The 21,716-nt window shown below is 34.6% G+C and overlaps 1 protein-coding gene across 1 annotated transcript in view; it reads left to right on the forward strand.

Moving 5' to 3' along the window:
• LOC149420116 (uncharacterized) overlaps nt 1-21,716 on the forward strand; it is a 617,394-nt gene that overhangs the window by 501,915 nt on the left and 93,763 nt on the right. The window contains exon 5 of the mRNA XM_089637490.1: nt 6,906-7,278. Within this exon, the coding sequence (XP_089493616.1) occupies nt 6,906-7,278 (373 nt within the window). The remainder of the gene's footprint in view (nt 1-6,905; nt 7,279-21,716) is intronic.

Raw genomic sequence — 21,716 nt, forward strand, 5'->3', positions numbered from 1 at the left:
GCTCGAATCATTTCTGTTTTAAAACGCCAATAAATGATATGAAAAAAATATTATTATCTGGCTTAAAACATTATTTTCGTAATATCCTATAAAGGTATTTATTTCCGGCGACCCTCAGCCCAAATTACCTGATCTACATTATGCTATATTGAACAGCGTCAAAATTTTTATGAGCCATAACTCTGGCACAGGTAGGTAAGCAGTAGGCACTCCTTTATATCGATTTGAAAAAATTACTTTTTATTGAAGTATTATTTTTCAGCCAAGAAAAATACTCCCCTCGCGCTGTTTAAAGTTTGAACAGCGCAATGTTATGTTTCATACTGTAATGAAAAATGATACTGTGCTATTAAAATAATAACGAAGCAATGGTATTTATTACCTGCAGAATAAAAATACAATGTTATGTCGTCTGAAAAAAAAGGATAATTAAACGAAACAATAACTTCGTACTTGTATACATTCAATGTAAGTGCCACTAATATTGGTATGGAGCTACTAGTTTAAGTATAAAATACTATGTACACTCGAGCGATTGGTGTCATATATATATATATATATATATATATATATATATATATATATATACATTTACCATATTATTTAATTAATACCGTTCCTCAAAATATTAATATGTAAACATATTTATTTACTTAATATTATAGAAACAAACAGTACATGAGTTACAAACAATATACAGGAATTAGATATTTCATGTTGGGTATGTATTATGACGTCTGCTAAGTGGTATATCTATTCCTTGATTACCAGGTGACGTGCGTAGTATATGGTTGTGTGTAATGTATGTGTGAGTGTGTGTGTATGCGTATTGAACAGTTTATATTATTGACATGAAGCCGCGTTTGAATTTGGGCAGTGAATCCGAAAAAATGTCAATGTTTGAGTTTAGACAGTCTCATTTAGAGTACGAAGAGATCGGTTAATTGGTGAATTATATGCTGCATTTGTGAAAATATAAAAATATATGAAACTGCGAACTGCATTTTAAAGCCAATGAATCTACCCGGAGTTCACCGCTTATCCGATATTTTAAGGTTCTGTCAATTTGGCACATTATGGCTGGCGATCGCTCAAAATGTTTTTGCAAACTTGGCATAATATGCCAAAAACCGATCGAGTGGTTTTAATTAAAATTATTCTTCTTGTAACTAAGTAATTATAATAGTTCTCTAACGATCGTACTAAGTTGATATTTGTCACACAAGAACGGGTCGTTTCTACGACTCATTCTTGAGTTCGACAGCTCGTCTGTGGAATGATTTTCCGGCCTCTGTTTTTCCTCCCTCCTACAACATGGGTATCTTCAAGACACAGGTTCACCCCTTTCTTTCCACAAAAATACCCCCCACACAGCATTCCCAAAAACTTTTCGTGATCATATTCGGTAAATGTTCGGAATCGCTGGACACGGATTATACGAAATATTTGTTAATACAACCTTCTGATTTACCTTAAATACTATAAAAGGAATCTGACTGCATTTGGGATATTTTATTTGGGACATTTATTTTTTGGGACATTTTTATAGTGTAAGAAAATTAAATACAAATACTTTACATACTGTTAAAAACTTGAAGCTTTTAAACATAATCACAATTTGACAACTCTACGCTAACTCTGCAATCATCTTCATCAATACAAATCGTATATCCATATTCCTTTACAACCTCTAACCAGAACTTCAATGAACTAATCCCTTAATATCTCACTAAAATAACCACCCATGGACAAAGACATTTATAATATTACGGATTATTCAGATTTAGAATTGTCGATGATTTAGGTCTATCAAAAATAATAAAAATACACATTTCAAACATAGAATTATTATTATAATTTATTAAAGTAAAATAATTTTGGTACCTACTATATCGCCTGTATGTTTCAATTCTGAAATTAAAAAGTTCATTGAACTTGAATAATTTTACGCATTACGCGGGAGTACGGAGGAATATTTCACATTATCCATGCACCGACAACCGAAATTACTATATTTATTGTGTATTTATTTATTAACGCCCGTTTTAGGGGCTTTTACATATAAATAGCAAAGATTATAGAGTATTTATTATTCATAACCAAATACCCTCAGTAACAATCTTTCGTGTTTGTTAAGTGATAAGTTGAAGATTTTATTTATTTATTATTTTATTCCTTTATATTTGCACACAGTACAATATGATACAAGATATAATTAAAATATTTTTAGTGATTATAGATTATTGTACCTTATCAGGTCGAAATTATTGGTTCCTAACTAGGCAAATTGCCCGTTCCAAGGAACCAAAATACGTGAAAGTAAGTGTGTGATTTGTCTATGTCTATAATATATCTCATTAATGTTTTAATTTGTGATGTTTAATCATTACAATCTTATATGATAGAATCGAACTTGAGCTGTTGTGTATGTTTCAATTGTGTATGAGCAATAATTAGAATAGTGAAGATACATATAGTGTGTGATTAGTCTATGTCTATTTCTATAGATGTCCACTGACTCGGTATAATTATTTCCCTCTATAAGTATTCTGAATAATGAAGACTACATATGGTTTGTCCCAGAATTTCTGAAATAAATCCCGACTTCTAGTATTACGTAGTGGAATCCGAAAGATTATCGATGCAAGCAATTCTGGACTATCAAAGGCATCTTTTAGAATTTTATAAATGCAAAGTAAAAAATAATCGTAGGGTTTTTCAATGCTTTCGCCAGATTTTTCATACCAGGAAAGTCGTGCAAAAATCTCGGAGGAATTCATAACTGACTCTATCCACCGCCTCCCTGGTAGCCATCAGCCAAATGCAGAGTCACGCATGGCCTGTACAAGGTACACGACGCGACGGGTACATGTTGCACGCTTCCCAGTGATTTGGTGAACGCTCGAGAATTCCGGTGGGAGATTGGAAGAGTCAGCTACAAAATCCAAACAAGCACGCGCAATTAGTGATCCGCCTCTCATCAGGGCGGGGAAGACGCATCACTCTGATTGGAGGACTTTATGTAACTCTGCGGCAGAGTTTCTAAAACTTTTTTGACACGAGCCTCCGCCCCTTGTTTTAAGAGATACTTATTTTCACGTTCCCCGCCACCTTCTTTCCAGGAAAACCTATTCGCCGTTTTCTTTTTTTTTTACTAGTGATAACATCGACAAAGTTACGAAACAGTTTGTCACTGAAATTTTCAAGCTATTTCATGAAATAAACAGAACTTTAATTTCTTTTACGTTCCACAGTGATAGATACTTTCAGCATCGTTCTGGTGAAAGACCACAATTCAGAATCTAAATCTTACTTGAAATGGCTTTAACCGTGTTTGGTGACCAGATCTGAATAGCCAGGTACTTACCCACCTTCCTCTTACATATTTTCATTGGCTCCAGATGGTCTGGAGCAGTTGCGATTATTGTGCGATACACAACATTAAAAAAAAAACACTACAAATGCAGACTAAATTTTTGACAAGCACATTGAACACATTATTTCAAAATCCTACAGAATGCTAGGTATCTTATTAAGAATATGCAAAGTTTTCAAAAGTGCTAAGACTCTGAAAATTTTGTTTTGTTCATTGGTCAGAAGTCCACTGGAGTATGCTTCCACAATATGGAATCCTCAATATAAGGTATACATAGATTTAGTAGAAAGTATACAGAATAAATTTTCGAAACATTTACTCAAGAAATACAACAAAACTACAAATAATATGTTAACTTTACATAAAAGTTGTAGCACATTGTCAGACCTGTTGTTTCTACATAATCTGCTAAATAATAAAATAGATAGTCCCGAATTGCTATCCGTCATTGGTTTAAATGTTCCAACGAGGCGTACGTAATCACAACATACACCACCCATTACGAAAAATTACTACATTTAGACATCTTGCATGATTCCTTTCTAACATACAAAACTAACTTATTAAATTTCTTAGCATGACATATTTCTTTAGTAAAAATAATTTACCACAATTGAATATTAGCAAAAGAATAATATCTGTTGGAGGACTAACCGTGCCACTAGCACGAACCACAACAGCTCAGCATCACTATATATTCAAGGGTGTAAAATTATTTAATAAATTACCCCTTGATATACGATCGGAAGAAAACTACGAAATATATAAAAAAATTAAATTAAAATACTCTTGTACCGCCTCATAACTTTACTTATTGTTTAGAAATATATTTTTGCCTTTTCAATTTTTTTAATCATTTATTAACTAACCTATATTTTTATTACTTTTATTGTTATTTTTTGTTAAATTACTAATATTTTTTGTTTAATTTAAACAAATGTAAAAATATTTTTTTGTCCTCTCCTAAACACAAGCAGCTGCTTTATTAGGAGAGTGATTGAAATATTGGTGTTTATATTGTTATAAAATTGAAACCTTGTTTATATGTTTCAATAAATAAATAAAAAATAAAATAAAATAAAATAAAAAATAAAAATAAATATTTCAAAAATATTTTCACATCATTTTTCCAAACTTCTATGTATTAACAGTCAATAACAATTCGTGAGCTTATTATAATTCTTGTTTTCAATTCATTTATTATTATCTATCCACACACTTCCTTCATTTTCTAACAATCTCAGGCGAAATTACGTAATGATATTTTATGGACATACGTAATAGGTACTACAACTATGTAATAACTAAAAATATCTAACTGTATCTTATTGTACTGTGTATGTCTTAACAAATAAATAAATAGCTTATCAGTAGGAGCATACTAAATAATACGGTCACCGGATAAATCATCAAAATGATAATTCATCACATCTTTAAAAAGTCTTTACATCTTTAAAGTCATGGAAAGTGATGAAACAAAAACTTTATTAACTGGGTTAAGTAGGTTACGTTTTTTTTTTTTTCATCGTTTTTAATGACTTTATATCACTTTTTAAAAGTGTGTTGAGTTGTCACTGTGTTGAGTTATCATGGAACCATAAGTCTTACTATCCTGTACAGTCAAGAGGAATACTTAACGTATTTTTAAAATCTTACTATTCTGGCCTCCCCCATACTGCCCTTAAATTCCACCCCCCCCCCCCCCCTGTTGCCCATGAGGCCACTACCACCAAGCATCTCGATCCTTGCTGCACCTCTAGGAGGGGGAGTGGTAGTAAAAAGGGTTGGGGAGGAGATCACCCACTTTGGAAACCGCTGCCCCACAGGGAAAACTGTCAGTGCAGCATGAAAAATGTTCAATTATGCAGGCGGTTAATTACGGCCGAGATGCTAATGAGACCCGAGTGAGCAGATTTCAAATTGCTTTAAAAATAAATGTATCCCGCCACTACCGTGCAATTACCAACTGCAGCGGAATTCTGAAATTAAACCGATTTCATGAGATTAAGGGAGTTTTAATATAATTACATTCATTGCACGTTTATCCCCGCTGACTATTTAGCGGAAATTTCGACGGAATATAATAAAAAACGAATTTTCGAGGCAGCTATTTCAAAGTTATGAAACAAGCTGGTTAATATATTTTTTTGTTTTGCCTATTTCGATTTATATATATGGCAAACCTCTGATAGATCCTGCGGCATACTGCTCTTTCGCTCTTTCATAAACGGCGCTTGTGGCATATTATGAAAAGGCGAGAGGATTTTTATAAATTAGTTGTCGTATTCTGTTTTACTTGTACGTTTGAAGGTAGGTAAATAAATGATAAATGCAAATAATGCAAGAAATGTTCCTAGTATAAAACACGGTATTAGAGTGTTATAGTAAATGGTTAAGTAGAAATGTTTTGTGAACACCTCATTAGGAGATCCTGTGCTGAGGTGTTCGCATGATAAATTGTTATTGTATATTAGGTTCGTAGCAGTTAAAGCATATCAAATAGTACACGTTTATAATAACAATAGTAACAATGAAGTTAAAAGAAAAGAAAAGGTGAACCTAATGAAGCTACACTGTTTTTAGCGGGAATTATAAAACCGCGCTAGTTAGATATTCATAAGTGGCTTCCGTGACTCAGACCAGTCATCTAAATAACTTTTTTCATAGTTACCTACATATTTTGAAAGTTTAGGTCATGTTTATATTTATAATGAAAGTGGAATAAAAGTGAAAAACATTTACACAAATTAAACTATTCACAATTATTCCTGATGAAAAGGAAATCTTATTTTTCCGTTATGCGTGTTAATTTGCTAATACTAATAAATAATAAATTGTGAAAAGATTAACGAAGTAAGCAACAAATATAGACAAATTATATCTACAAAACGAAGCTTATTGAAATTAATGTTTAATGCGTTTCTTCATATAAATGTAAAAATGGCTAAATCTATCAAAAAATAGAGGTGACGGCAAAGACTAAATACATCAATGGGTGAAGGCCAATACGACTGAGATAGCCTGAAGCGATTTTATTGATGAACAAATGCCGGAACTGGAGAGACTGATTGAGGGAGACTCTTTTGCATCGCAGTGAAAGGGATGGGTTCATACGTCGGTTACTCCTGGCACACTGGCCCCAGATTCCTACCCATCCTTCATACCCCTTTTCCTTCCCAGAACTTAATCTCCTTTGTTTCCTTAAAAAGACTTTACACACCTTTCCAAAGACCTACGAGGGCGATTTGACAAAGTGCCTCCTGTGTGGAGCTAATATAAAAAGCTCTTCTATGAATATAAACTGTGTTATGTGCATTTATAAAAAATGAATAGCATCCATAAAATGTCCTCTACAACACATTTCCATCCTCTTACTAACACACTACTGATAACAACCATTTACGATATATGGTTGTTCACCAGTTGTGTAAATAAAAACATGTTTATTATTAAGGCCCCTAGTGTGGGGGGAGTCACACTACGTTAAGTTAGAATGTGTGTGTAATCCTCCTAATTGTAATTTTCGTAGAATTTGGAGGACCGCGAGAAGCGGCACGGAGCGTACCGGGAACAGCTGGCGCGCAAGCAGCGCTTTCTGATGCGGCGCGTCGAGCAGCTGGGCGGCAGGCAGCTCCTCGAGCAGCACAGCCATCACCATCGCCAACCCGACCCGCTGCACCACCACGGCCACCACAACCACCACGCGGCCGTGCGGCAGTACGAGCAGCTGTCCTCGAGGCAGTTCGACCAGCTGTCGACGCGGCCCTTCGACCAGCTGGAACACATGACGCAGCTAACGCAGCGGCGCTCCGTGTCAGAGTGCTCGTCGGCTTCTGCGTCCAGCGGCTCCGTGAGCCGCTGCGAGCTTCCGGACAGCGAGCCGGCCTCCATCTCCGAGTCCGGTGAGTACCCCGGCTTTCTGACCGCCCTCCCGCGTACCCTGGGAGCATTCCTAATGATGCCGATTTCACTCCACCTTGGATCTGTTCTAATTAGGCCGATTGATCTTTGAATACCGTATTCGAGGACATCCACCTAAGATCAGCTCTACCGATTTCTCTATGGTTACTGGATATGAGGACATCTACCTAGAATCGGGTGTAATTAGGCCAATTTCTCTTTGAATACCGTATTCACGACATCCACCTAAGATCAGTTCTACCGTTTTCTATGATTACTGGATTTGAGGACATCTCCCTAGGATCAGTTCTAAGTAGGCCAATTTCTCTATGAATAATGCATTTCAGAACATCTACGTAGGATTAGTTCTAACTAGGCCGTTTTTAAATACCTACTGACTTTGAGAACATCCACGTAGGATCAGTTTTAAATTCTCTGTGAGTACTGACTTGGAGAAAATTTACGTACAATCATTTTCGATATTTCTGTGAGTACTGAATTCAAGAAAATTCACATAGGACCAGTTCTAATTAGGCCGATTCCTCTGTGATTACCGGCTTTGAGAAGTTCCACCTAGGATCAGTTTTAATTGGGCCAATTTCTCTGTGATTACTACTGGCTTTGAGAACTTCTACCTATGATCAGTTTTAATTTGGCCGATTTTTCTGTGATTAGTTTTTTACATTTGTACAACATTTTTTTTAAATTTTATTTTTACTAACAGTTCCCGCTTGTGTCACCATTTGGGGTTGTCAATCAACGCATTAAAATATTACGATAAAAAATGATTAATTTTAGAGCACATATGTGATTATTATTAATTTCCTGGAAGTTTGTTAATATGGGTTTAATCATAATTAGAAAATATAATATCGGTGGCTCATAAAATTGATTTAAATCGAAAATTCGCAGGGTGCAAGACGTGCAACCTTGCTCAAGAAATACCCTTGTCTCGCAGTGCGCGGCATTAGACCTATAAAGGTTAAGTACACCAGGAAATGACTGAATCCATTATCAGCAACCATTTAATAGTGTTAAGCGTTACTTGAAACGAATTCAAAGTATGTATCATGGTGCCCTCCGTTGTTTTCCGTGAAAACAGATTCGTGAAACCGCCAGCAGTCGCATGAAATATTCAATAATAAATTATTGATGAGGGAGAAATCCTTCTATTATGGAATTGTTTATGAATGTGCCGCTTTGTGGCTGTCTCCACACGAACAGTAATACAGCACGTAATACGCCTACTAAATTTCCTTGTCTCTAGGTAAAACGCAATTTCATCCTTATCATGATCCTCTTATATCCCGACACTTTTTTTATTATTCTCATATAGCGCCGTTTCATCTCCGAAGAAATGTTTTTTTATCGCGAAAATATTTGTGTTTTTTCCCGCTCCCTCTCTCCTGTGTCTCCCGCCTCCCGGAATGTTCTTACTTTACCTTATCACGCCGCCTGATAAGCCCCAAAGAAGATATCATTCTGGTTTACTGCGCTATATTTTGAACATAAATTCGGTCTTTTTTCCGTGGCAAAAATTGTTTTAGTTCCCTCTCCGTGTGATCGCTCTTAAGTTCTTTGTTCGCTATTCGATACAATACAGACACAGATGTAGCTTTTGTTGGGTATAATATTTTTTTTCGGCGATGGTCATGATTTTAAAAATATACGATTTAATAAATTATTGCTCACTAAGCTTAGAAAAAAATTCAAACTGAGAAAATGTTTTGAAACAGTGTTCATTTTAGTTTGAATATTTTTTCATTATTACTTTAGTTTCTCAAAATAAAGTAAAATGCATTTTTTATTTTCTTTTTGTTCTGTGTTTAATTCGTAGAACTCAATTTAATTTTTACTTTACAAAATTCTTGCAAAACTTAATAATAATAACGTTATAAAATTTGAGTACCTTTTAAATTTTCAAAAAATCCTAAATTACGATGATAAAATATTAATGTATTTTTATATTCGTAAAAATACATTTACTTTGTGGTTTGCTATTATAACAATATGTACCCATACATTTACTTTGTGGCTTACCATAATGACAATATGTACACATATATTAATTTTGTGTCTTGCCATAGTGAAAATATGTATACATACATTTAATTTGTGGCTTGCCATAGTGACAATATGTATACATACATTTACTTTGTGGCTTGCCATAATGACAATATGTATACATACATTTACTTTGTGGCTTACCATAGTGACAATATGTATACATACATTAATTTTGTGGTTTGCCATAATGACACTATGTATACATACATTTACTTTGTGGCTTGCCATAATGACAATATGTATACATACATTTACTTTGTGGCTTGCCATAATGTCAATATGTACACATACATTCATTTTAAACCAATTTATTAAATAAAGTGGTTTATATTGATTATTTATTAATTTTCGTAAACATGCGAGGCCTTTCCCAACTTGGTTGTTGAAGTGTAGCGTTGTTTACACGTTAGCTATATTAGCAGTGTTAGTGCGGTAGTTGTGTATGTTATGTTAGTAGAAAGAGCTGTCACCCTGTTTATTAATCCACAACCCCCACCACGAGTTTTGTCCCTCGCTGCGACAAAGGACCTAGCTTGCTGTCTTGCTTCACCCTTTACGCGGTGGGTATTTTACCCAGATTACCCCCATTAATTATTATATAGTTTGCGTGTTTCTGAAGCGACTATTTTCACACACGTCTTTTGTATCACCTCCCACCCCCACATCCTCCCACCTCTACTTCTCCTTGACTAACTCCCCCCGAGCCTTGTGTTAATTAACCGTATCGTGATTTGAAGTTCTTCGATAAATTAAATTTCAATCATTCCGTTACGGAGAACTTGCCATTTGTTAAATTTTAAAGTTGAAGTTTACAATTTTATTACAATTTCCATGCTCTATCGGTATAGTACCCGAGTGGACTAGTGCGTCGGGTTCCCCCACCAAGGTTCAATCCTCTGCTAGCTTAGTCCCCATTAAATATTTAACGTGGTAGGAAGAATTAAAATGCTCTCAATAAAAACCGGAAATTTTTGTCTTTAAAAAAAAAAGAAATAGGAAAATCATTATAGCCAAATGTAGTTATTTACACAAAGCATTCACTTGTAAATGCAGGTTTTTTTAATGTCACTGTTGTGATTGATTATATCTGAATGCAATGCCAAGGATGAAACGTCTCTTATGGTTTATATTCTATTTGGAAACTGATTCAAGAGTTGCACTTTTTTCCGGCATTCCTCGTTATTTATTCGAAGTCTGTAGTCCTCTCAGAAACATGATTACTTCATCTTTCTGTGCTGTAGGCAATTTGCAGACTCTACGGCGGTATTAGCGCCATCGCTTCCGTAACTCGCTTGTTATTATGTGACTAATACGGGAGAGGCTACGAGTTCATCATGTATTATTTTGTTCGCGGAACTGAAATAAAATTCCTCTGTGCAATGTTACGTTGCGTTCGTTAGTTGTTGCGTCATTTATGGATAACGGTCGGATTATATGTGAACGGAAAATCTGCTATGCTTTTTCGTGATACAGCTTTCATTAGAAGGGAAGCGAAGCGAAGCTCCACACAACCAACGGTGGCCAGGTTGCAGTAGTCAGGTGACCAATTAACATCATAGCATCGTTTCGACGCGCAACGTAGCAGACGACGCTTTATTTTTAGTGTTGCTTTATCACAGGATAGCTGTGAGACAAATTGGACTTCTTTTAAAATAGGTTATCATAAAAGTGTATGCGAGACCTTGTCAAGCCGCATCGCCCGAAGGTTTTCCGCGTACGCGCTGATTACCATATAATATTCTTGAGTGTTCTTTTAGCGCAACTGGGAGAGTTGGCATTTTTCGTTTTAATCTTCAGCCATTTCGTAATTTATTTATTTTTTCATTTCAAGTATACATACTTGCATTACTTATTTACGGTTTTTGGTTTATTATGTAAATTGTCCTTCATCCTTTCAGTGTAAGTTTTGAAACTTTTCAAGCCCTTGTTGATGTTCATACATTTGGCTTGGGGCGATTCTAATATTGAACTTGGTACCAAAACCAAACTTTTTCGAAAAATCGTTTTTGCCAAAGAGCTCTGACTTAACTTACAAATTAACATTTAAACTTGCCGGGGCAATCTACCCTGAGCTCCCACCTCCCACCCCCTGCCCATAGGTCCTCCCAACCCATGGCACCCTGACACCCTTCATCCCTTCGGCAGTGGGTGTTACAGATTTTTTTGTTCGTAGCCGCCGGCGCGGAACTAGCGTCTCCTCCGCTTTGCCCTTTCAACTTTCAAGGAACATTGTTCTGGATAATGGTTGGCAGCTCATCGAAATTGCAAAGATTTAGTCCGCCCCCCTAAAGTTGGCGGATTTAGTCCCCTACAGATTGCAATACATTTACCTTAGATTAACATCAGCGTAATGATTTCTGTTCTGATTTATTAGTCATCTGGAAATATTTGTCTTGTTTTTTAAAAGAATAAATATTTTTTTAAATTTATTTATTTCTTCATGTTCTCCATAAAACGGTTATGCACCAATATATTATGAAGAATATTACAAATTTGAGGTTCAGTCCCCCTTTTTAGTAATCTAAACATATTTTTTATTTACAGAGATTGTACAGGGTGCCTGGGGGTACAGTGCACACACTTCAAGAGGTGATTCTCCATGGTGGTAGAAGTAAAAAGACTAATATTTTTTTTCATAATTCCGATTTTTTTTCCCATACAAAAATATTTTTCCATAAAGAAATATTATTTTCTCCATACGAACAATTCAACTTTTGTACCTGAAAACTACCCCTAAAACGTTGAAATTTCGAATCATCTAATTTTACTTGTACTATTATAAATATAGAATCATCTCCCGAAGTTTGCGCACTTTACCCCCGGACACCTTGTATATTACCCTCCGAGTTATACAGATAGAGCAATACAATAATATTTCAACAACAACGTTTAAATATAATATTGGGGATGCCATAGTTCCACTGACTATGCAGTCGGGAATTTTGTGTGGTATTCGCATAAAAAACAAACATTTCTGCTGGAACTAGGACGATATATTGGTTATTAGTTATTATCCTGGACAAAGATGCATCGCCGCTTCCCACGAATAATTGGCTTGCCATACAATATGTACCTAAATCAATACTACGCTCTCTGGCTCGTTCTATGTCCAATTACTGTCTATTATTTGCAAACAATTCCGTACAGAATATACCCTGGATATTATGCAATACGAGAAGCAGATACTGCAAGCAACATATTCTAGGCTATTTGAAATTCTAGCATTGTTTCAACATTATGTTTCTGAAATTAATTATCTTGCAAAACAGATCTCTTTTCTAAAGCAACTATTCTTTTTCTATAGCAATAATTTTCGAACGGTGAGCTCTGAAATCTTAAAATTTGCACCGCGTACTATTTATAAAACTTCTAGTTCAACCCAACTATTTTCAGATCTCCATGTTGTTTCTATCGAGAGCTATGGAGCTTTTACTATCGAAAGTGACAAAATAATACAAGACGCCATGTTGGTTTTTTTTTCATATTTTTCATTCTGCAATTATATTCGTGCCGTAAAAATCTTCGGCCCTTTTATAGTCGCTTTCAACCACCATTTCATCAAAATAGTGACATTATTTTATCATTCTTCTTTTTTGTTGTGCATGGCAACAGCAAACGTGTTACTAAACTGTGTTAGCAACCAAGGCTGGACTTGCATTCAGGTCGATCGAGTGTCTAATCGTAACTCGATCCTCTCCGCTCGGATCATGTTACCCGGTTGAGTCAGGTGTTCGCCTGGTGTCGGTTTGACATCTCAAGGTCACCGTCGGCAGCCAACTGCAGCAGAGGACGCGCGCATACCGAGTGCGGTTTATGGAATCACCGCCATGATGGGTGCAGTTTATTGGAAATTAGGTCAGGAAAAGCAAACTCGTTTCAAATCTATACTTTGATATAAAATTGACCTCCCCAATTTAGATTAAACTTTTCGACTCCTAGGCCCCAGAAAGGGTTTGTTCAAAAAATAATTGAATATATGAATTGATTATGTTGAAGTAAGGAAAATTTGAAAAAAATAGAAAATGTCTTCATACTTTTTGTCTGATGAACGGATATTCAAAATTGTAATGTATTTCCGATACACACCAATTAACATATTTTTGAACGTATCCGAAAACTATAAACTCTTTTTGAAAGGTGATGAAATATGCTTTCAAATTTTATTATTAGAAATAAACATATATTTTTTTAAATACTAAAATTTGAAATCGAACATAAAAAGTTTTTTTAAATGTGTCCTCTTACTTTTGTTGTTTCATATTAAAAAAAATCATTAAATTTCTTTTTTTTTCTGTGGTCTTAACTTTTGGTTTCATATAGGTGAACATTTCAATTATTTTGTGGTTAACTTCTATATTTGAATATATAGCTTGGTATTTTCTCTCTGTAACGCCTCTTAGTTCATATTTCTTATCATGACGGTAATGGAGACACGACGATTTCTATGTGACCATATGATCTATTTCGAAAAGTGAACAAATTGACTCTACGGGTTATAATACTTTAGCCTGACAAGTTAATATATAATGTATTTACATTTGATACAATCGATGAAATAATATTATTGAATAAGTGGAATAACTTTGATTAAAGGCAGAAAAGTATTGTATAATTAATTATTTTGTGAGGAATGTCCGAAAAATATAAATTAAACCCAACGAGTCGGAATCCCTAGTGGAAATCTATATTAAGACCAAAGGGTTGTTATAATGTTATTAAAATATATTCCTACCATTATTACGTAGATATGTTTGAACCCAAAAACTCCAAATGGTGTTAATAAAACTTTGTTTGTCGGAGACAATATTTTAGGTTAATTCAGGATATTTTATTTATTTTTTATTAAAGACATATAAAATAGTATTTATATTGTGTTTGTACATATTGTGAGATTTGAACAATAATCCTTAGAAACGTTAGCTTTTAGTTGGAGGAGAAGTGTACAGTACAATATTGTCGTTATTTATAAGTTATTAATAATATGATAGGTACATGTATTTTGAGATTTAGTAGATGCATTGCAGTGAGAAATTAAAAAAATATATTATGTTGCGTGTGTGTCAAATGTGACATAAATTTATATTACATGTTTGTTAAATGTGATATAAATATAGATAGCTAAAACGTCTCCAATATATACAGGATGTATCGGCACGTACCCGACAAACTTTAACCAGTTATTCCTTAGCACATTTGGAATAAAAAAAATTATGGGCACTTTGCTGCCGGGTAACATTTTTTTTTTAATAAAAAATATTATTTTTATTTTCACCACATGTCACCAATATTTTATCCTTTTTCAAAGTTTGAAAACCCATCTGGCAATATTTTATTACTGGCAATATTTTAATCACCCCTGCGGGGAAACGGCGTGTTGGTTAGTTAGTTATTGTTACAATGCATTCTCAAAGTACCCAATTGGACTCATGTAACACTTTTTTTTCTTCTTCTTTCTCGTTGTAATATTTTGTGTTTATGTATATCGTAATTAGTATAATATATTGCTTCACTTTAGTGTTAACTATTAGCCCCAGTGAGAATAGACCTTAGTCACACGAGAACGGAGCTTCAGGTTTGTACGACTCGTTCTCGAGTTCAGTATATAGCCATCTTTGTTTCCTCCCTCCTACAAGTTCTTTCTGAATCCACTGAAGTTATTCATATTATTATCTGTCTTTACGTTAACATGTTTAAATTATTCATCGCTTATCTAGTGGGAGACGGTAGCCTGTGTCAGTTGGGTGAAGAACAATAAATGTAAAATCCCATAGAAATGTGTTACAGGCGTGTCAGTGTGCCAGAATTATATCCCATACTTATATTATCCATGTAGTGAAATTGATGGAAGTTTTTTTTTTTAAATGTGTATAATTATATTCTTTCTGACCAACTGTCAGCTGTCTTCGGCCAGTGGCGATGAATTGAAAATTCATGTTTGTTGACCCAAACGACACACTCTTAAGATTGTTTGTATTAGTGTATACACGAAACGTCACTGAGAAGCAGCCTTTTGTCTGGCTTATTCCTATTTTATATTTTTGACCATAAAGACATAACGCGTATCTTCAAAAATACTTATTTCGATTGTCTGTGCGTCTTGCGTAACCTACCATGTAATATAATATTGTAACAATTAATTATTTTTAATTGTCATTTTTAAAATTGAAACTGATTTGTCTAGAATTCAGACTATCCAGACTATAGATTTTAAATGGTCTGCGCTAGTATTATAATATTGTTCGTTCTTCTTTATAAATTTCGTAATAACAGTTATTCTAAACGTTTTACGGTGTGTTCTTATTACTCCACAATTATTTAAAATGTAGATTGTCTTTTTATTAATTTCGCTGGAATATCGTTTCTCAAGTTGAATAACTAGTTTCAAACTTGCTGTATGCAGTCAATGCATCGTACGGTTTATCTAATTGAAACAGGATGTATGCCAGCAATGCATTTGTGTGAGTACGTTGTTCGTGTCAAATCTGACTGCGATAATTGTTTTTACTCGACCGTTTTGCATTTAGTCTGTCTTTAAATTTGTTTGTACATTCCGTTTCAGATTCAATATGGTGGCCGTTTTAATAGATCAATAAAGATTATTTTTTCAAGTGTGAAATCGTCGTGTTTATTTTAACAATCTTATTGTTTTTTTTTCAAAGTGCGGTTTATTTGAACTTGATGTTTATTTGAAATTTAAAAAAAAAAGTATGTATGCCAGCGCCTTTGAGGTGATTTTGCACAAAAACGGCGCTATACAAATCATCCAAATATTATTATTTTACTGTGTTAGTTTTCCTTATCAGTGTAGATCATTCTAGGGAATTTCGGCGGTTCAGTGGTGTTGAGACGTCGAGCCCACGAGACTGTGGCTTGCTCCGGCTGACAGATCGCAGCATCCCACCGTGGTTATTATTATTTATGGAAATCTGCCCGACCATTAGGTATTCATGTGTAAGAGAAGAGGTCTCTTCCTGGCAGGCGTCAGTCTTGCTTTATATTTCCATCTTCGATTTGATGGGGGCAACAAAAGGTCAACGCCGTCAGCGGACCTATGGTCCAGTCACTGTTCGCCGCAAACTGTATTCGAGTAAACAACTGCGTTACATAAATAACAATATTTTTATGATTTTTATACTTCCGTTTTTGTGAAAAACCACCTCAAGGGCGTAAAGGTTTGTAATGATAAATCTTAGAAAATCAGTGTAAATTTAAAATGTTGACTAAACGTTGGATCATCAACAAAGGTCGTGCAATAATCAATCAACTCATCCAAATCTAAATAATGATATGTAGATGCTTTGTATAGCGCTGTACAAATATTGCTCTTTATTATTACTGATTATAGACTAGACAAACTATTATCAACTTAAGGCTAACATATTGCATCCACCGGTTCGTCAATCACTAATACAACACTATATGTACAACGCATTTGAACAATGAACGTGGTGCTGAGTTGGAATGGAAACATATATTATTATGTATTTATATTCTGTTCAGGCAGATAATATACAGGACCATGCTTGTCTAATCCCATTATTATTACCAATACCAACCTGATTTAATTCTGTCAAATATTTTTGTTTCGAACTTATAATAAAAAAATTAATCTATCGAAAAAATGTGTCCATTGAAAATAAAATATTCATAGAGTATCCTGTCTCGACGGGAATAATTAAAGAAAAATAGTAATCATAACTATAGCCCAGTAATATTAAAGAAAAAATGTGCGAAGGGTCATGATAATTCCTACAAATCTGTTTTTGATAAACGCACGGTTCAATGTTACAAATAAGTATTTCATAAAATCCTAAACAACATCAGCAGGGCAATTCGAGACATTATTATTAATGGTCGAAGATTACCAACATTGGTTTTTCGCGAATAACTTGCGTCCTATGTATTGTACGGTTAATGAAAGTTATAGAAAACCTTATTATGGCGATGCACCACGTCGTGTAACTTCTGGAACCAGACCGCTAACAATAACACTTCTTATGCAGATGGCGATAAGCTTTAAATTCCCTTCTAACTCCAACCGCTTATTTGATTTATGCAAAAAAAACATCGCAACAAAAAGTGTTTCATGTTAATTTGCGAAATCCATACCCAAATATATATGTTTTACGATCATTTTAAAAATAATGTAATTTGCCACAGTATACGATAAATCCATAACCGAAAAGGAGTTTGCAATTTGGAGATTTTGAACTTTAAAGCATTTTTTAGACGTAATATAGTTTTTCTTGGCTTTTGAAAAGACTTATATCTAAAAAGTACTCGATTATTTCAAAGACCAAGATATGTTCTACTCGCAGTATTCAATTGAAGCACCCAAAAGCGATAAAATGTTCAAACCAAAAACTCATGATTTTGCATAATTTATAGTTCTTCGCGTTAATTTTGGTTATATAGTTTTGTATTTTTTAGTGTTATCAAGGAGCATATTATACCACAATAGAGTTGTGTGACGGTTTATCCATTCTGCCTACTCCTTCCGGGAAACTATATGGTTAGTTAGTTAGTTAGTTAGTTTATTTTTAATATTTGTTCATTATTTATTTATAAATCATGATCTCAATAAGACGGGTGATTCACAAAATATTTATAGTGATTACAAATAATGTTCAGCAAAAATTACAGAAGATAAATGGTATAAAACACGTCATGAAGAAGTTGTAGATGTCAGTTTTATGATGTGATTATAGATAATTGATAAAGGTTACCAGGCAGGGTCAAGGTCAAAGCTTTACGATTATTTGTGACAAGCGCCAAAAGGTGGTCGATAAATTGTATGTAACGTTAAAAATGTCAACGGTCAACGCAGCATCGTAACAGTGGAACCGCTCTGTTGATTGGCTTGTTCTGATTCACAGAAATGCTTTTGTAGCATAAAATAGCACCCGAGAACTTCTACCATTATTGTTGTTAGTGGCGTACAAGTTAACCTCTTTTAACAAAAACTAACTTTTAGAAATGGATTAGGTAATACGATAATTCCAGAGATAAACTTGAAAATATGTTTACCTAATAATTTTTAAGGTTATAACAAGATTTGTTAGTTATAATTAATTTATACACAGTTACGAAAGCAAATATTTTTATTCAGTATTAAAAAAAAAATAATAATCAATAGTTATATATCTAGCGTCCCTTCCAGCGAGGTCTTTAAGAAGTTCTAGGTTCTAGCACAGATAGCGGAGAGCGCGAGAATTTAAGGGACGACACATCTCGCTACCAGTATCATTTCTTCAGCCTACGACCGGCTCGGAGTCTCTGCTTCGTTCAAGGCCTTGCACACGCTTTTATAGGTCGCTGGCTCCATCGTTCGGTAGGTAGTGAAATGACTATTACACCACTGATTGGTGAATTATGAACTGTATGACCAGTAGGAGATCTACGGTGTCCTTCGTTCTTAGACAAGTGTGTCGTATTAGGTGTGAGTGAGGAAGTATTCGGCTCGCGCGGTTTAGTCTTCTTACAAGGTGTAAAAGTCAAGAATTCCTGTTATAAGACATAGGAATGGATATTAGATAATATGTAACCTATCTTGTTCATTAATTTGTATTTTAATTAAAGCATCTTTTCGCTGACATTTAACCCGTAGTGGGTAGGTATTTGAACATGACGTGATCTAATGATCCGTGCAGGACTTTGACCCTAGGTTCGGTGTCGGTTGACTATAATGGCACGTCACTAACCTGCGGTTCGTGATAATTTATGTCCTTAATACGGAAACCTTTCCTCGGCACAGATTGCGTACCGTTTTATAGCCACCCTGAACCTACGTTTTTTATTCGCGAATGCAAAGGCTCTTCCACTTTAGAAAATACAGACGCTCTCGAGTAACTAAAGCCTTTTGATCGTAATGCGTTTTACTAGCCGGGTTTTATTGCGCCATTCATTACGCTGGATCGTTTTGCTTTTTCTTGTTTGATAAAGTGGCACTGGGAATAGTGGAGAGCCTGTGGGTGCATAGTGCCTAGTATCTACTGCGGTCAGTGGTGTGGCGATAGTCTCACCGTCTCCGGGGCAGCCTTATAGCGGCACTCGATAATAGCGGTCAAATTCTTTTAATTATATTACCATATATGTGATTCAATCGAAGATCTATGAAGTCTACTCCCAGAAAATAGAAAATGCAGTTCTGCTACCCTAACGGAAATATATTTTCCATCGATTTCGATAATTATTAATAAAGTTTTTTTTACCTTTGTAATATTTATTTGGTTTAACTGACATGACAAGCTATAATAATTTTAATTATTTTATTTTATTACTAGCTGACAAGTACCCGGCGTTGCTCAGAGACTTTTCTCTACTTTCCATAAATAAAATATACATGTATTAGATAAAGAAGAATTTCTCTAAATCATGTGAAAACCCTCTCAAAATCCGATGCGTAGTTTAGAAGAACTAAGCGCACAACTAAAAAGATGCGGATAGCGTCTTTGTTTTATACCATTTGGAAATATAACGCAGGTGTGAGGCCCAAAACTTACATTAATGAATGTATGAAGAGTAGTAACTATCAATTATGTTTTTATTTTATTTATTGATTTCATTTCATTTATTTATTGCTCATTGATGATTTACTGTGCCTGTTTTCTCTAGGAAATCTTGTGTTAAGAGCAAGCACCGTTTATAAAAAAAGGTTAAATCACAATTATATATTATGAAAAAATACTCTTTGTAATAAAAAGTTAAACAAATAGCATCAAATAAATTCATTTTTAACAAGTCTTTCAGCTCTAATGTCACACCCTAAAGTATTTTCTTCCTTTGAATAAAAAATCATAAAATTACATTAAAAATAAAATACAATCAGCAGTTAGAAGGTAGAATACACAAGTAAAAAAGTATATTATTGGCACCTGTTCTGATTACACACTGGTTTGGTACTTAATATTGTTCATCTTTAAAATAAAGAGCTTCTTCGCATGATATAATTGATAAGCTTGATGTAATTAATGGCGGAACTTTTTTTAATAAATTGATCATTTCATTAAAAATGTCTGCTTCATTATTAGAGCGTAGATAATAGTTGACTTTCTTACAAAATATTTATTTTATTAAGTTGAACTCCTGGTGCGACCCCCTTTATACCTCCCATCTTTGCGCCCCCTCAGGTTGTCCCTACTTTTGTCACGCCACTGACCAGTGCTACTGCCGGTGTGGGTAGGACCCAGAGAGATGTAGAGGGGAACTCTGGAGTTCCAGGGCGTAGCATCGTTGTAAACAACTCGGGTCGAGCTTAAAAGCTTTCACGTGCTTCACGGGGGCCGAAATTATTTCGATAGAAGCCTTTTTTTATTAACAGCAGTCGGTTTGGCTTATCCAAAACAAACACACGGCTTACACCTCCACCCCCTTATTAAACTGACACGATACTTTTACTTTGACTGACGATTGCCAAGGAAAACATTGTTCACGTGCCTCACTTATCTATGGATAACATCACAGTATATGGATATATACGTACATATATTCCATACTGAAGAGATGAACTGTTATAAAGGTACCCTGTGCGTGTCCGTAAATCCGAAGTACGCTCAATTTTTCATCACTTCTGCTAAAACGGTCACATATATAATATTCAAATATCCTAACCTTTAATTTAAGTAAAGTTTCTAGAAGTACCACCACCATACTCGTTCAAACATTGTTAAAAACAAATTTGTTAAAAATATCATTTTGGCGAAATAACTGTGTTATTTTCTGTAGGCGTTCATAGTTTCCCCAAAGGGTTTTACGACCAAATCAAGACAGCACACAAAGTGTGCGTGAATGAATTTAAAAGGAAATATTGAATATTTTTTTCTCCGTCTCCACACATTTCGGGAATATTTGCATGCTCCTATGTTTTTATCATTTTTATTAAATTTTTTGTTGTCAAATTTTCATTCAAACCTAAATAATCTGAAACTATCAATGTTTGATTTTTTGTTTTAGTTAGAAAAATGTTGTCAATTTTTACCTATTTTGCTTTCAGCTTTCAGTTAATTCAATTCAGATTTTATAACTTTTAATGATTGTTTTATTCCATTTTCATACGTTCTGGTTAGTTTATATGCAAAATACCTTTATTGTTTTTATTATAGACACTATGGCAGCGATTATTTTGTCGATGCACTATTTTTTTTATTTATTTATTGGATAACCAACACTGTGACATAGGTCGCCCCAAGTGGTTCGCTCCGTTTGGTGATTTAGCAGGGGTGCCCGGGTTTATCGGCTGAGGCCTTGCGACGCAGTTTCAGATATATATTAATATATCCGTCACTCCAGGACACACTGATCCCTAGATTCCTACCCAACCTTTTATCCAGTTATTTATATTCCCTTAAAATAGACCCTCCACACAGCATCCCAA

The sequence above is a fragment of the Hesperophylax consimilis genome, chromosome 11, assembly GCF_061612785.1.
Source record: "Hesperophylax consimilis isolate HC1 chromosome 11, BYU_Hcon_1.0, whole genome shotgun sequence".
Taxonomy (NCBI): domain Eukaryota; kingdom Metazoa; phylum Arthropoda; class Insecta; order Trichoptera; family Limnephilidae; genus Hesperophylax; species Hesperophylax consimilis.